This window comes from Schistocerca piceifrons, chromosome 8, assembly GCF_021461385.2.
Source record: "Schistocerca piceifrons isolate TAMUIC-IGC-003096 chromosome 8, iqSchPice1.1, whole genome shotgun sequence".
NCBI classification, from domain to species: Eukaryota; Metazoa; Arthropoda; class Insecta; order Orthoptera; family Acrididae; genus Schistocerca; species Schistocerca piceifrons.
Genome location: NC_060145.1, coordinates 367,726,138 through 367,743,111, shown reverse-complemented (window position 1 = coordinate 367,743,111; position 16,974 = coordinate 367,726,138). Strand labels below are relative to the sequence as shown.

The 16,974-nt window shown below is 42.0% G+C and overlaps 1 protein-coding gene across 1 annotated transcript in view; it reads left to right on the top strand.

The window, feature by feature from the left end:
• The first annotated feature begins 3,161 nt into the window (after window positions 1–3,161).
• The window catches only part of LOC124711641 (protein takeout-like), a 51,069-nt gene continuing 37,256 nt past the window's right edge, over window positions 3,162–16,974 (top strand). The window contains exon 1 of the mRNA XM_047241830.1: window positions 3,162–3,275. Coding sequence (XP_047097786.1) covers window positions 3,179–3,275 — 97 coding nt within the window. The 5' untranslated portion in view covers window positions 3,162–3,178. The remainder of the gene's footprint in view (window positions 3,276–16,974) is intronic.

The following is a 16,974-nucleotide window of genomic DNA, read 5'->3' as shown; positions in this document are numbered from 1 at the left end:
ATGCCCCCATAAATGAAAGTCAAGAGGGTTGAGGTCAAGAGAGCGTGGAGGCCATGGAATTGGTCCGCCTCTACCAATCCATGGGTCACCGAATCTGTTGTTGAGAAGCGTACGAACACTTCGACTGAAATGTGCGGGAGCTCCATCGTGCATGAACCACATGTTGTGTCGTACTTGTAAAGGCACATGTTCTAGCAGCACAGGTAGAGTATCCCGTATGAAATCATGATAACGTGCTCTATTGAGCGTAGGTGGAAGAACATACTGACGGAACTAAAATGAGCTCTAACATGGAAATTAAGCGTTTCCGAACACATGTCCACATAACATCTTTTCTTTATTTGTGTGTGAGGAATGTTTCCTGAAAGTGTGGCCGTACCTTTTTGTAACACCCTGTAGACTTGATATTCTTCGCGCTACCCGTGGCGCCCATGTTCAAGTGTATTGAACCGTACACCTCTGTATGAAAACTCAATGAGCTGCTGTATGATTTCCCTGTATTTGTCCGTCATTAAATTGTGTTTCCTCTCAGATTTTATGAGTTCAAATGTTGGAGTTTCATTGTGGACACCTTGTATTATTATTCACGTGAAATTCCTGTTGATCAAATTATCACAAGTGTAAATTTTGTCGTCAGTAGCTGCCGTCACTGTCAGGATGACTAATTTCCCTACTTCTTTTACAACAAGGTGTTGTTTATTAGGGCTTCTGTAATTGGGGTGTTACAATCTGCATGCTTATATTTAACATTCTGGCGGTTATACCACTCATTACTGTACCAACGTTTCAGCAATGGCTTACTCGCGCTTACATTAATCTGTGATCTTGCGATGATATGTTACCTACAAAGATGAATTCGCGAAATCTCATTACTTATCGAGATTATTTTTTGATGTTGCGACTTTTTTCCGTCATTGTATACAGAGGGGTCCAAAAAAATGTACCCACTGTTTAAAAGTCCATAACTGGCAAACTAATTGACGGAGTTGTCTCATTTTTGGTGAAAGTGTAGCTTTAAGTCCGACTTAAAGGTATCACTGCTGGTGTTCGAAATGGGCACCATTAACATCCACACACAAACGATGGCGCCGAACTGCAGCACAACTACTGACTGCAACGTGTTCAGTTGGATATTTGCACATGAATGTACGATGGATTCTCGAAGTTCATCCAATGTGCGTGGCTTTTGTTGATAAACGACGTCCTTTAGTGCTCCCCACAGGTAAAAGTGCAGAGGAGTTAGATCTGGGGAACGTGGTGAATACTCCACAGCACCTCTACGGCCTATCCATCTTCCTGGTAGATTTTCGTCGAGATACGCCCTAACACGGTTTTGGTAGTGGGCTGGGACACCATCTTGTTGAAAGTAAACTCTTCCGTCTCCATACAAGTCTCGGATGGCAGGTAAAATGGATGTCTGAACCTTCTGAAGGTACACCTCACCGGTAACTGTGCCGGTGGAAGATGGATAGGCCGTAGAGGTGCTGTGGAGTATCCACCACGTTCCCCAGACCTATCTCCTCTGGACTTTTACCTGTGTGGAACACTAAAGGACGTCGTTTATCGACAAAAGCCACGCAGATTGGATGAACTTCGAGAATCCATCATACGTTCATGTGCAAATATCCAACTGAACACGTTGCAGTCAGTAGTTCGTGCTGCAGTTCGGCGCCATCGTTTGTGTGTATATGTTACTGGTGGCCATTTCGAACACCTACAGTGATACCTGTAAGTTGGACTTTAAGCTACACTTTTACCAAAAGTGAGACAGCTCCGTCAATTAGTGTTGTGTTCATAGTTCCGCGTAGTCAGCGCGTACACAACTTTCCCACTAGAGCGCGCCCCGCTAAGCACAACAGCGCAGGCGCAGCGCTCGTCCGTCTCCGCACTACGAGATGGCGCCGTCTTAGACACGGACCAAATTCTGCTTCCGCCGATCCGCGTATTAATATGTAACGGAGCCAATGAGATTGCTGCTAACGTAGAACCTTTTCTCCTCGAAGAACACACTCGCGCAGTGATACCTGTACGCGCGAGGTATTATAACGAGTGTACAGACCTCCGATAAGTCAGTCTGCACCAGTCTGCATTAGTCTATAGTCAAGTTTCAGTCTGCCCTAATAAGATTATCATATTCCTGTACATAGACATGAAGAGAAATGTATAGACACTTTGTCAAGTATCAGAGATATGTGAGAATAAGATTAACATACCAAGACCAAAGGAACTTCAGATTGTCAATTGTAAATAGCATCCAGAATCAAGTTAAGTAAGATTTATGATTATTGTTATTTTAATAAATGTGTGTGAAAATTAATCAAGTTCTGTTTAAAGTTGGTCACCGTCAATCTGCTACTCTAAGTGTGCAAGTGGCATTTCTATCATCTGACCTAACGGCAGAAGATAAACACGCCACGATAAGACCACGTGACATATTGCTGACACTTGCCTACTTCGTTAGAGCGACAAGTCAAATAATCTGATGGCGTGTGTACCGAAGGTCTTACAGTACGCACACCACAATTAGTTTGCCAGTTATGGACTTTTAAACAGTGGATACATTTTTTTGGACCCCTCTGTATAACGATCACGTGATAAACCAAGGACGAGAGGAAAGGTGGTGGTGGTGGTTAGTGTTTAACGTCCCGTCGACAACGAGGTCATTAGAGGCGGAGCGCAAGCTCGGGTTAGGGAAGGATTGGGAAGGAAATCGGCCGTGCCCTTTCAAAGGAACCATCTCGGCATTCGCCTGAAACGATTTAGGGAAATCACGGAAAACCTAAATCAGGATGGCCGGAGACGGGATTGAACCGTCGTCCTCCCGAATGCGAGTCCAGCGAGAGGAAAGGGCGCAACTGCGACTGTTTTAGCGAAGCTCGTTTTCCTGCAGCAACACCACAGCTTTTGGAGCTGAGCTAACGCAGCAGGTTACGTTTGCCGCAACCGCCGGACGTTAGTGACATTGACCTGCAGACACCAAGTGCCGAGGAGCACGGTGGAGGATGAGGTCCGGGGCTCGGTGGAAGCCACGGGAGGCGGTGGCGCGACGCGGCGCGCCTCGATTGGCCGCAGCACCGTAAGATGCTGCGGCGGAGTCACCTTGAGACCTCGCAGCGCGCGAGCAACTTATAAAAGCGCGCGCGACGCGCCCGGGGCGCACAGATCTGCAGCCCGCGCCATGGCCTCACGCACGCCTCGAGCCGCCTCCGCCGCCGCCGTCGCCGCCGCTTTCCTACTGGCGCTCGGCGCAGCTGCAGCCGCCCCAGCACAGCTCCGTGAGTTCGCAGCCCCCTCTCACCCAGCCACGGCAAACAGTCGCAGGATATCGTAACTCAGCCACTCTCTCATAGGGATTTGCTCCTCTGGTCCTCTAGGCTGTTAGCTCGCGTCATATTCTTCACTATCTTCTCACACTATCGATGTTTCCATCCCTCCGCTGGGATCTTCTCAAGCATCTTTTGGTGTTTCCGGGTAACTGAATGTCAAAGAGCAGTTGTACCAGAAAGTTTTGCCTCACTTGTTTTCGAGAAGTGGAGTTACTGATCCAAATTTTTGCCGTCACTATTGGTGGTCCATCTTCATTGCTTAGGCAGCAGAACAGGCAGATCGAGATAGGGGGAATGTTTATTTATTCATTTTTTATTGCCGGGAGCGGTGGCCGAGCGGTTCTAGGCGCTTCAGTCCGGAACCGCGCAACTGCTACGGTCGCAGGTTCGAATCCTGCCTCGGGCATGGATGTGTGTGATGTCCTACTTAAACAGTAGTTCTAAGTTCTAGGGGACTGATGACCTCAGATGTTAAGTCCCATAGTGCTCAGAGCCATTTGAACCATTTTAGAGCCATTTTTTTATTTTAGTTTTTGGCTTTCTGTTCGTGCCCATGCAGCCACCTTAGTAGTACTGATAAGACGATACGACAGTTTTTTGGAGGCGACTTCCGTGTCATTAATGACAATACAATACCTAATCCCCGGGCGGAGAAAATCTGCTACACGACCTGCAACCGAACCCGGGCCTCAAGAATGAGCGCATTATTGGTGGGCCATCTTAATTGCTTAGGCAGCAAAACAGATAGATCGAGATCGGAGGAATATTTATTTATTCATTTTTTATTTCAGTTTTTGGCTTTCTATTCGTGCCCATGCAGCCACCTTAGTACTGATAAGACGATACGACAGTTGTTTGGAGGCGACTTCCGTGTCATTAATAACGATACGAACATAAGGACAATACAACACGTAATCCCGAGCGGAGAAAATCTGCTACACGGCCTGCAACCGAACCCGGGCCCTTCAAGGAATCGTTTATTAATACCTTCTTTTGGTGCCGTAATAGTTTTGTGTGTTCCTCGAGCACCGTCGCCGCGTATTTACTTCCTTCACGAAAGACACAAAAGAGTTACAGACACTGGCTGCGAGCGGGCACTGACTGAAATGTAGGGAAGCTGAAAATTTGCTCCAGACCGGGATTCGAATACGGGTCTCCTGTTCACTGCAGATTCTGTGGTCACTGAGTCATCCGGACGCCGGGATAGAACTCTTAGGGGAATCGGCGAAATGCCACAAGCAACGAGGATAATGTCCGCGGAGCACTACGCTAGTAATTGAAAATTTGTACTCCGTACAGTTGGAATGACCACTGTGTCCGGATGCTCAGTGGTCATAGCATCTGCCTAGTAAAAGACCAGGGTTCAAATCACGGTCCAGCACAAATTTTCAACAGTCCCCATTGATTTTAATCAGTGCCAGCTCGCAGCCAATGTCTGTAATTCCTTTGTATCTAAATTCATAATGGCTGCTGGATCAAACATTTATATTTCTTCAGACATGTCTGGGAGAACATATACCATACAAAACTAAACTCCCCTGCACGTTTTTCTGTTTGTGTATGAAGCCTAATCTTAGGAGGTACTATAGAAATTTTGATACAGTTTTCACTTATAGACAGAATGATTCATAAGAGATATTTCTGTACAGATTTAATCAATACTTCCTGCAAAATGGTTAGACTATGATTAATGAAGGCCCGCGCCGCGTTTTTCTGTCTGCGTGTGAAAGCTAATCTAAGAAACTACCGTAAACATTTAGATATGATTTTCACTACTCATGAGTAATATTTTTGTGTACTGGGTGTGCCAACAGGAATGGTCAATATTCAGGGATATGACAGAACCGATTATTTAAAGCAAAGAAGTCTAATAAATATGGACCCTAAAACACAGACCTTAAGAGCTATGAGCACTTCTTTATCTTTGTTACTGTGAAACAAATCTATTCTACTGCGCACTCTTTGCCCTCCGTATTTTGAGAGCTGATAGTATGGACCAAAACAAGAAAAAAATGCCCAGTAAACATCGCCTCTAAACTATCGCTATGAGCTCTCGTTCACCTTCACACATCTCTTCCACTGAACAAGTGCTTATAGCCCTTAAAGTGTGCATTTTAAAGTCCATGTTTACTAGACAGCTTTTTTCCTGTTTAGTCCGTACTACCTCCTCCCAAAACATGGAAAGCAAAGAACTTGCAGTAGTAGAGATATGCTTAGCACTACCGGAGACAAGGAAGTGCTCATAGCTCTTAACGTTTGCATTTTACAGCCTATGTTTTCAAGACTTGTTTGCTTCGAATGATCTTCCCAGCCACTTTCCCGAAAATTGATCATTCCTCCTGAGCCACCAGCTACAATAATTTATAAATATTTCGCGCAACATGGTGGAATTATGATGAGTTCAAGTCCAACGCCGAATTTTTCTGTCTGTATGTCAAGGCTAATCTCAGAAACATCTGCAGAACCCACCAATGTTGAATAAACTCTCGAGAGATCGAAGAGTAAAGAGTTACTGTTGCTTGTCGTCGACATTTGCAGTGTTATGCAGATATTTTCAGTGCAGTGCAGATACGGAGATAAATGAGGGCAACAAATTGATCGAAATGTGATTATTCTGTAACGAGCCACGGGAGGTCACGGGTCCATTACACCAAAACACTCGGAAAATATCGATACATACTCTCCGAAATTTTGTTGGTAACGATTTGGTTCACCCTGTATGATCTATTACCTTTACGTCAGACAAGACTTTGGGACCGTAGGTAGTTTGTACTATACTTCCAAAGCCGCTGTGGGTCGCTAGCTTACGCTGGAGTAATATTTGTTTTTACGAATCTCCAACCTTCCTCCGACTTTCCTCCTATAAAAGTTGCATTCGTTGGCTAGCACTTTTACGTTTTTCTGATTTATACCTCTCCGCTACTGCAAATTTCAGAATTTGTTTTAACCGCTTTTGAATTTCGTGCTCTTTATTCAGTTGTTTTGCTGTCCTGTATTCATTTTGCTACAGTCATTTATTTTACTTTGTTGTTACTGAAGTAATGATCTTCATACCTATTCTCCGAATATTTCTGCTTTTGTGGTTGGCGGTTCTAGAAACGAACGGTAACTTAACCCCATTTTTTTCTCACAAGAACGGAAAAACTCCCTTTTATAAGTGAATGCAGCACTGCTCTTGGACAGTGTTCAATTAATCAGGAACACAAAAATGTTGTGAAAAATATTTCAGCAAGGGGATCGAAACCCCGATTGCGTAAGAAGAAATTGAACAAGGAGATAATGAGGCCTAAGACTCCCGAACGTTTTACCTTCGATGGCAACGATCACGGAAGCCTGAAGACCTGAATAGTTTGCCTCTTTGCTGAATCCTTAACCGGCTTCAGGCACGAGCAGGATGAAACTTCAACCCCTTTTACCTAGTCACCGACTCAAGGTATCGAACCTTGCCTTTCGGTAAGTTGTGCTTTGTCTAAGATTGACATGGTGAGACCGTGGATACGTGACAAAAAATCGCAGGTTAATTCTTACAGTAAAATGAGAACAGCCGCCAGCAAATGTTATTTATGCTATTTGTTAGGGACAAGTAGCACCGTTTACTGGTTTCGGGCAGACAGGTCCATTGCAAGGTGACTGTTCGCATTTGGTATTACCGGATTGTGTTCAAAATTCCACCACTCTAAGCGATTTTCCTCACAAGCACCCAACATTACATGTATATCAAAATGTAATTTCAAATGTGAACAGCCGTCGTAGGACGACCTGTCTGTTCGAAGCCGGTGACGGCGCTGTTTATCACTAACAAATAGCGTTATTAACACTGGATAGTTGTTTTTCTGCTTAATGTAAGATTTAATCTGTTTTTCCGGCATATGATACTGAGGAACGGGTTCACGGGTAATCCTGTTAACAACTGTATCAACCAAGATACCGAAGGACGTATCTTTTTTTCTAATGGAACGATGTACTATTTTAATTCTAGATCTTTTGGAAACACCAGTCCAGTGGTATTACGTTTGCTGATGATGGAATCGAAACTTTTACAAAAAGTATCCGAGAATTAACCAAAACTGAAAGGTGAGGCTGGTCGCAATCGACTGCTGTGTTGTAAACACTGCCAATTGTGTCTCCAGTGCCAGTCTCTGTCATTGTCTGCAACATTAAGACGGGTCTACACTACTAATGAAACACGTATTTCTGACTGGATCTACTTTGCACGACATAGGTACAGGATCAGCTGCATGCTAACTTCTAGGGTACCGGAAGGGACACAGCAAACGATTTCAACGGCATCCTATCAAAACAGCTACGAACTTGGTGAAATTATTCTTAAACACATTTCATCGTTCCTTTGCACTACCGTTTTCGAAATTTTAGCATCAGACGGCTGCGTTGCATCTACAAAACGAACTGTTGACCAGCTGTTGAATACTTTGAAAGGCCGGCCGCGGTGGCCGAGCGGTTCTAAGCGCTTCAGTCCGGATCCGCGTAACTGCTACGGTCGCAGGTACGAATCCTGCCTCGGGCATGGATGTGTGTAATGCCCTTAGGTTAGTTAGGTTTAAGTACTTATAAGTTCTAGGGGACTGATGGCCTTGGATGTTAAGTCCCATACTGCTCAGAGCCATTTGGACCATTTGAATTTGAATACGTTTAAAGGCCTGTTGAATGAGTCCTTGTTGTTGTGGAGGATTAATTTTTTCCCTTGTAACACGAAACATTGCATTAAAAGTTCATTGTGTGATACAATGCAGTCCTCTGATGTCCAAAATGTTCTCAGCTAGTGGTGGTAAGAAACAATAAAATGTATCAAAGATAATACCCTCTAGTTGGTGGTTGCTAGCAATTTTTGTAACATGCCTTGTAATGCAACTACGGAAGCCAAATACATAAGAAATAGTTTTAATTCAAAGGTGTGTACATCTTAAGATTTAAGTAACAGATTTTGTGGAAACACAAACAGACGAAACTTGATCATCGACAAAGCCTGGCATGAGAGCCCTATTTGCTGATATTTGCATCACAGTCACGGCCGCCTTGTCTTATTATTTGAGCAGAATTCTCGGATACTTTTGCGAAACAGTTTTGCAGCATCTACAACCGTTATAAAATCATACTTCAAGAACTTTCGAATACCGTTAAAACAGTAAGTCTCTCCGTTTTGGAATGGGTTGATGGGAAAAAATAACTTGTTCCTCTGCGTACTACCATTTTCTCATTTTCCGAAAACTCTTTTTCAATAACCTGAACCGTTGACGAAATAAAATAAGTACGATTTTTAATGTGATTCGCCCTGTATATCCATCTTTAGAAGACTGCAAGTATTAAGCTCTGCATGTCGTTATCAATAATCTATCTGTTGCTGAAGTGTATTCTGGTTTTTGGATGAATATTTCTCTGTTTTCTGGCCATGTCACGTTTGTCTGTGTCTTCAAGAATTCAATGACTTCTTCGTCCGCAGGATTAAATGTCGTACTAATAGTCCGTTTGATACTTTTGTACGTAGTTAGCTGAACTGTCAAGGAGACGTCACAAAGCCACTGAATTTCCTTACGATGCTGGAGATTACTTCGATGTTTGTGGCGGATTAGCATCAGTAGCGATGCTGGTTTCATTATTTGGTACACCACTCAGATTATACCTCTGTAACCTTTCATGATCGACTGCACGACGCCGTGTTTTGCTATGGATACATCCACAGTCCTGGTTCTAGTTGCTCATTCTTATCCCAGCGGCTTCTTTGATGATAGAATTCCAGTAGATAGATACGTCGGATAGGATTTTCGTTTCATCGAACATAATCATATGTCCACTTGCGAGTTCTAGTCGTCAACAGAGATCTGTCAATGTGGCGATATCTGATATGGCGTCGGTGGCGTTTGCAGCATCATATGTCCACTTGCGAGGTTCTATTCGTCAACGGAGATCTGTCAATGTGGCGACATCTGATATGGCGTCGGTGGCGTTTGCAGCGTTCTGAAGTCGTACTTACAGAGTGACCAATGTAAGTGCTACATCATTCAAGAGAAATTTTTTGAATGCTGGAAATACTGAGACCAACGCTGTCTCTTACTGGTGGGTACCGTAAATAAAAGAGATCCAGAGTTCAGTATCCTGGGAGTAAAAAAACCGGTAGAATTACTTTGGTCAGGCTCAATGCTGATATTCTGCAGAGAAAAAAGGTGAGTTAGCTAGCCTCTATGGAATCAACGTCGCTGCTGATCTTCCCTCATCACAGATATGACAAACTCTAGGAACGCATGGAGTTCGAACACCTCCATGACATCAGTTGCCCAACTACGTACGAAGATAGGAAACAATATATTAGTACGAAGATACTGGGGAAAGAAGTTGATGCATCATGTAAAACCGAGGAACATTTATCCTAGAATATCGCGCGCGAGAAACTACGTTATCATACTCTGCCCTTTGACTCAACATTTCCCGTTGCCCTTCCGAGGTGTTATTTAATATGCAGAACTGTTTGCTCATCGAATAGGGTAAAACGATTATCTTCGCCCGTAGCATTTGCTTCTTTGACATGAAAGCACACGAGATTCAGTCACTCAGTTTTCAGGAAAATAAACGTTAGAAATGTGCTTTAGCGTCAATATAAAAACTATTAATCAAATGAGACAGTTTCAGAAACTATACTGGTCTCATACAGATTTAATTGTATGTATCAAGACTGAAATTTGCACTCGACGCCTCAGTCTATATACATAAAATCATATCTGTATGAAACCAATAAAGTCTCTGAAACTCTGTCATTTCATTCGTATAAGTACCTGCTGCTGGGTTTTAGGCTTTATCCCCCATTTACGTTTGATACTGAGGTGCTATTCCAGTACATGGAGAGCCTCGCCAATTCTGTTCGTGTGTAACGGGGAATTTGGATTACTGTAATACGTGCAGTTGTATGACCAATTGCGGCGAGGTGGCTTAGCGGCAAACGCACCTCTCTTATAAGCAGGAGACCTTGGTTCAATTCCCTGTCTTGGTACAAATCTTCACTCGCCGCTTCGGTCTACGTACATAAAAATATTACTTTTGCACCACATGTGCATTGCCTTACGATTTCGAAACTTAAAATTGCGAGTTAATGATTGTGAAGTTCTCTCATATGAAAGACACAGACAGTCTGTGTGAAAATGAATTACTATACGCTCTTTGATGGCCGATCAATTCTTCACATTAAATATAGAGAAACTCAACTAGAATTTCCAGGTCAATAACCGGCATACACTTTAATGGTAGACGGAATGGTGCTAACAACATGCAGTGTTTTATATGTGGATGCAGCCACCTGAAAACGGGTGTTTAAGTGTGAAACCGATTGTGCACAGAATAAAGAAGGAAGAAACCGTAATAAACCAGTGGCTTCCAACTTTTCATTTTCTTTCAATATACGGTGATTACAATCCAATTAGTTGTACATAATGCACAAAAGCATGTTAATTGTATGTGATGTTGATATGCATCTGTAGCTGCCTTAGTTATCTGATATACTTCGCGTTTATGTTCGTGCATTGTCCTATAACAATAACGTCCTCTAACTTGGAATAATCCTCGAATGGATTATGTCACAGTTTCGTGCGCTTTCTATCACATAATATACCCATTGCAGATGTTTTTGCATTCATATTAATTTTTCTCTTGTACTATTTGACACCTTTTAAAATTCGTCTCATACCATTCAGCTCCTTCTTCTGGGAGATCCAGTCGCGTAGGAGACCTGTTAGCATTTTATGAATACTGAGCACGTCACCGATTAATGGCCGCTAATAACAAGAGTCCACTTATTGTTAAAGCTTTATTTATTTACGCATTTCTGACATACGCCATCATCGGAGTATCAGAGGACTTCAGCCGTAATACTGGTGCTAATCTGGACTGGAATTTCATCAGTTGAACGCCAATGCTACGTTTGAAATCATTTGACAGGATACGCTGTATTAAATCCTAATACTCTAATACTCTGTATTAAATTCCAAACAAATAATTTAGCAACAAGTGGACTGTTCATATTACCAGCCAAAAAGCAGTGATTAGGGTATGTCCAATATAGACACGGTATATGCGTTCATCTAACTCTATTTATGGTGGTGCATACTCATTCCTTTTTTTGTTGGCGCTGTTACTGTTGCTTCTTGTGAGTACTTCAATCCATTGGTACACGTCTGTTTTAACTTTATACCTTAAGAACCTGATAGCCATGGCTGCAGCTGATCTCCTACAGGGATATTTTCGAGTAGCTCAACGGTCGGGTGAAAATCTTTTAAGCGGACGCCACATATCTTTTCCCCAGTTATCCATCTTGGGAAATTGCGCTTATACTTCAAGGTGAAATCCAAACCCTGTGTCATTCCTGATGACTCTCCAAAAGCTGAGATTTGAAGGCTAGATTAAAATCGTAGACTGAACATTTCCGTGGTCCACCGGTATTCGATCAAGCTAATTGTCGGTTTCGAGGCATGCGCTTTACCACTAGAGCACGAGCTTCCTGTACCTGCGACAGATGTGGTGCAAAGTTGAAAACACTGGACGCGTAGTCCGGCGGAAGATCAGCTTTTAAATCCCCAACAGACTATTATAATTTACATATTCTGTCACTTCTGTGCATCGCTTGAGTTAACGCACGGATGGTAACTTTGAAGAAATCGCCGACAATTTCTTGTGTAGAGTGAGCAAGCGGTTTTCTTTAAAAGATATCATAGCGTTCCACTATTACAATGATTTATTTTTAGTTTTGTTCGGTTTTGCCACTCCTCCTTATGGAATAAATGCTGTTATTTTGATATAATGAGTTACAGAGACGTGGTTTCTGCCAGTCACGGTTTATTTCGAGCAATTCACCTATTTGTTAAGGCACTCGGACCAAGCGAGACTTAAGGTCGATTAGACGCTCTTATACTGAACCTACACATCCTTCACACATGAACCGTAGTTAAAACTCATTATACACATATATGAAAAAAGATCACAGGCTGTCTTCCGCCATGGTCAGTATTAAGGGTTCACTAATAAAAGGAAAAACTAAATTGACCAATTTTGAAAATCAGTGTCACGGGATACGTGTTTTCCACGAACCTAACTAGGTCCATTTCTCATTTGTACCTAGAATTGTCGAAGTTATTTATTTTTCTTGTATCTAGTGACAATTTATAACCATAATATGTAATCAGTACCAAAACACACTTATCATCATTACAATAAAAAGCGTGAAATGTACATATTTTCAGACAAAATTTGACGATGGCTTTGACATATCACGTACCGAATGAAACAAGTTTACTGGTACGTCATAATCTGCTTATTTCCATGACACGTTTCAAAGGTTCAATCAGCAGCTGTATTTATGTGGATTAAAACACCACATACTCGTACGTGTGTGTTACGACTTTGGAGTGGCCTGTGTACTGTCTGCATTAACCACAAACTCTGTAGCATTACAATACATACATCATCAAACTTTATAGAAACTGGAAGGACCAAAGATAGCCTTTCATGTTTTAAACCTCTGAAACACTTCGTTGAAATAAAATGTGACTGGTAACGGCACACTTGTTGTTTCATTCGATATTAGTGGTAGTCACGGGAAAGCCTTGATTACAAATATAAATACCCGTAGTATTACCGACTAGTGTAAAAGTGTTTCAAAACTTCAGACATTCTTGGAACGCAGAAGATTTTCTTGAAACGGAAGCGCTATACCAACTCTAGACACATGCCACACCACTCGGTCATTCGTAGCCTTCTATACATCCAGCCCATGGTCCGCACTATTTTTTCCAAGTTGCGAAAGCTTCTCACTAGATGGCAACACCAGACCGATATGGGACATAGACATTCCAGCCATCAAAACTGCTTATCACTTCAGTGGCACTTATTTGTCACATCAAGGGGTAACGGGAAGGGTTAACAGGACAAAGGGTAAACAGGACAATATTCCTCCTCTTCATGTCACGACGCTTCCTCCCTCGCTTTCCAAGATCTTGTTCGGCGTTCCCCTCGTCAGCTTCTCCATCGCATGTCCTTTCCAAAACTCTCTCGAACAACCTTTCGCACCTACTGTATCTCACAAGGGAAGTATGTACGCATCGGGTAACAATTTTGCTGATTAACGTACGATGGTAGTACAAACGGTGCCCCAGTAACAGGCGTTTTTCAAAAATTTCTGAGGAATCGAGGTTCGAAGTTTTACGAACCTGTCGAGAAGTATATGAAAGCGCCAGCCATCGAACTGAGCGTGAACGCAGCCAGCTAAGAGGGTTGTTGTATGCGTACAATAAACCATGTGTGTGTTTTTTTTAAAGGAATTAATAATAATCATCATCGTGATACATTGAGGCAATGTATTACTGAGGTATTTGTTTACCGAGAGATTCGTGTGCACATCGTTGTGCAGCCCTACCAGGCGAATAATGAACATTCTATTTGTATTGTTGCTGGAGCGTCAATAGGAAGCAGCTGTGCCCACTATTTGTGGAATGTTCAGAGGTTGCCTGTTTTCTTACTTGTTGTGTTGCAGACCGCTCTATTTCGATACCATAAGACAACAAGTTGTTAATTAGTACGACACTCGTGTGTTACTGTACAATACGAAGATGCATTTAGAATGCTTTTGAAACGGAGCCGTTACCAAGACCTTCAACAGCGTGTGAAGAATCATCACTCGAGTGTTTGGTGAAACGTCAGGGGAAAAAAGGTGGAACAGTATTATGGTATTATCTGACGGGAGAACATGTCTGGCGTTGTTCGTTCGCCTGGTGAAAATCTTTCTATTAGGCTCCACTTCGGTGATTTGTGCGTGTTTGTGATGAAGATGACATGAAATCATAAGGACAAATCAAATACCCGATCGCCGAGCGAAGAAAATTTCTGACCCTGCATTTAATCCAACCCGCAAACACTAGAAAATGACCTGCGAAAAGACTAGAGAAAAAATTAAATAAAGAAATTCGAACACAGAACGGACAAGTTTTCTATCTAAGAGGCTGCTATACAGCAAGTGGCCTCTTATGGTGTTAACAGCTTCGTAAGACCTTGAAGGTCGATTTCTCGAAAACGCTTGAGAAGCACATCGTACTAATGCGGCATCTTTTACATATAACTGTGTAATACAGTCGTGCGAAATATGAGAAAAATCGGTGATCCATGAGAAAAGTGAATGCAAAGCCATGGGAATAGTAGCAAAAGTTTCCATTCACAATAATTTCCCTTGTGAAAGCAGCAGTGGCACAAGAATGCGACAGAGGTGTATAAGCAGCAGAAGAGGATAATGTGCGCAGAAGGACGGCCTCAGTATAACAGTAGAATATACCAATGAAAATAATTTATATATCACATGTTGAACTGGAGCAACACTAGAGGTCCTTTTGTGCAGCAAAGCAAAACGCGTGGATATAAAGACAATAATAATTAAGATAGAAAACTTTTTAGTATGACACGTTTCTAAAACGGACAGTCTAAAATTTGTCGTAGCCTCATAAGGATTTCAATTTTTATTGCACTGAAACTGATGTGAATAGTTGTATGATTTTTCTCAATGACAGATGCTCTCTACGCTCCTTACCACGGAGGCTCCTTTTTCCACCTGCGATTGGTCGTGAAATGGAAACCACGGTGAAAATAAAATAAAAAAATTGATTGGCAACATTCAGCTACAAGTTCCAGCTACTTCTGCAAACAGTCGCTGTTTTGCGTTAGACATACCAATACCTGTGCTATCCGCGAATTCCGTACACTGGTCTGCAGCTCACTGTCTGCACCAAAATGCTGTCTTCACAGCCAGAGATTCATGTGAGTGAAGAGATGAAGCTCAAATGGAGTCGAGTTTGGGTTATATGATGAGCGAAGAAGCTCTTCCCATCGAAAGCGCTGCCAGAGCATCTTCGTTACACATGCAGTGTGCAGCTGAGCATTGTCATGAAGAAGGAAATTTCATGACAATTACTTTACGTGGGTAGCGTGATATTAGGCGGAACCTTTCAGCAAGCACTTCACACTTAGCGGTAGACGCTAATGTTCCAGGGATTTTTATGCGCTCACTATGTGCTCAGAAATGAAAAGTTTGACGTGACCCAATCGATAGGCGTACTAAAGACACTGTGCAGTATATCAGTGCAAGCTACATCGGGTTTTCACTGTGAGTTTAATTTCACGACCGCTCAGAAGTTGAAAAAATATAGCCCTTGTATTAGCTGTTGCATGTGCTCCACGTTTTTTGTTTTGAATTTTACAAGTATTGTCTGAGCTATTAAAAGTTCAGAAGCACAAACTTTCAGAATCATCTGTAAGGGTTCATGAATCTGTATGTAGCTAGGAGAAATTATGTTATACTTTTTAGTTAGTTTTAAAAAGGTGTTATATTAAAATGTTTCCTTATTTAAATAGTCTTATTTGTGTGAAATTTTTCAATTGATTTCACCAGACATATGGTAAATTTCAAGTTTACATCAGTTGTATTCTTCTGAAATAAGCAATATCTTACTCCCCCTACGTATATCTTGCAAAAAAATCATGAAGATAAAAATAGAAGGAAGCGAGTTCACACGGAAGCTTAGCAGCAACTGGAACGGCCAGAGAGGGAAATAACGATGGTACACAAAGTACCCTGATTCATCTTAATGGTTGGAGAATTAAATTTTGTCATCAATATATAATTAATAATAATTCACCTGAGTGTTTAGGTTGCAGTTATTTGTTTTATGACATTGGGTCAATGAACATTACTTTTCAGAACAGTCAATAACTGAATTTTGATATTTCATCATAAATTCTCTCGTTGATACTTGACACATTTTTTTAAATTACGCAGTGCAGTAGGTCCTCCATGAAACATGCTATCCTATTATGGTATGTAGTCGTTATAGATGGTCAGTTTCCGCGCGGAGTGGCCGCCCGGTTAGAGGCGGTATGTCACGGATTGGGAGGCCCCTCCCGCCGGATGTTCGAATCCTCCCTCGGGCGTGGGTGTGTGTGTTGTTCTTAGCATAAGCTAGTTTAAGTAGTGTGTAGGTCTAGGGCCGATGACCTCAGCAGTTTGGTCCCTTAGATTTTTGTAGATCATCAATTCATGGTAGCGAAATATGGGGTGCTGAATTTAACTGGTTTCAACATTCGAGATTTGGACTTCTTACGTGAATCCTAAAATACAGCTTCAGTAGTATTGTACGGTGTCTATGGAATCAGGAAGCAATTATAAATGTACTGCTGTTGTTACAAATATGTCTTATGTATAAAATGATACGTATTGTCAATATAGGTTAGAGTCAAAGAGTCTGTTGTAAGTCGTCCTGATCGACTTTGATAAATAATCATCTGATAACATCACACTAGCGTATTAATTTTTTTTATCACGTTATAGTGCAAAGTCTGCGATAAACATGAATTTCAAATGGTTACCAAGCAGCAAAAAATAACTCCCATTGATCAAACAAATCGCGTTGTTATTGGCGTGCAAAGCTTTGAGTTAAAGATAGAACGGACTCCTGAGAACTCAGATGCCGTCTCACCCTTCTTGTTTTTACGTGCCAGGCACTGCGCAACAAGCAGTTGTGCTAGCTGAATGTAAATGAGTTTTCTCTGAAAGAGCTTCAAGTGTTGCTGAGATTGCTGTTTGGAAAATACTTCAGCTAACAAGTTTTGG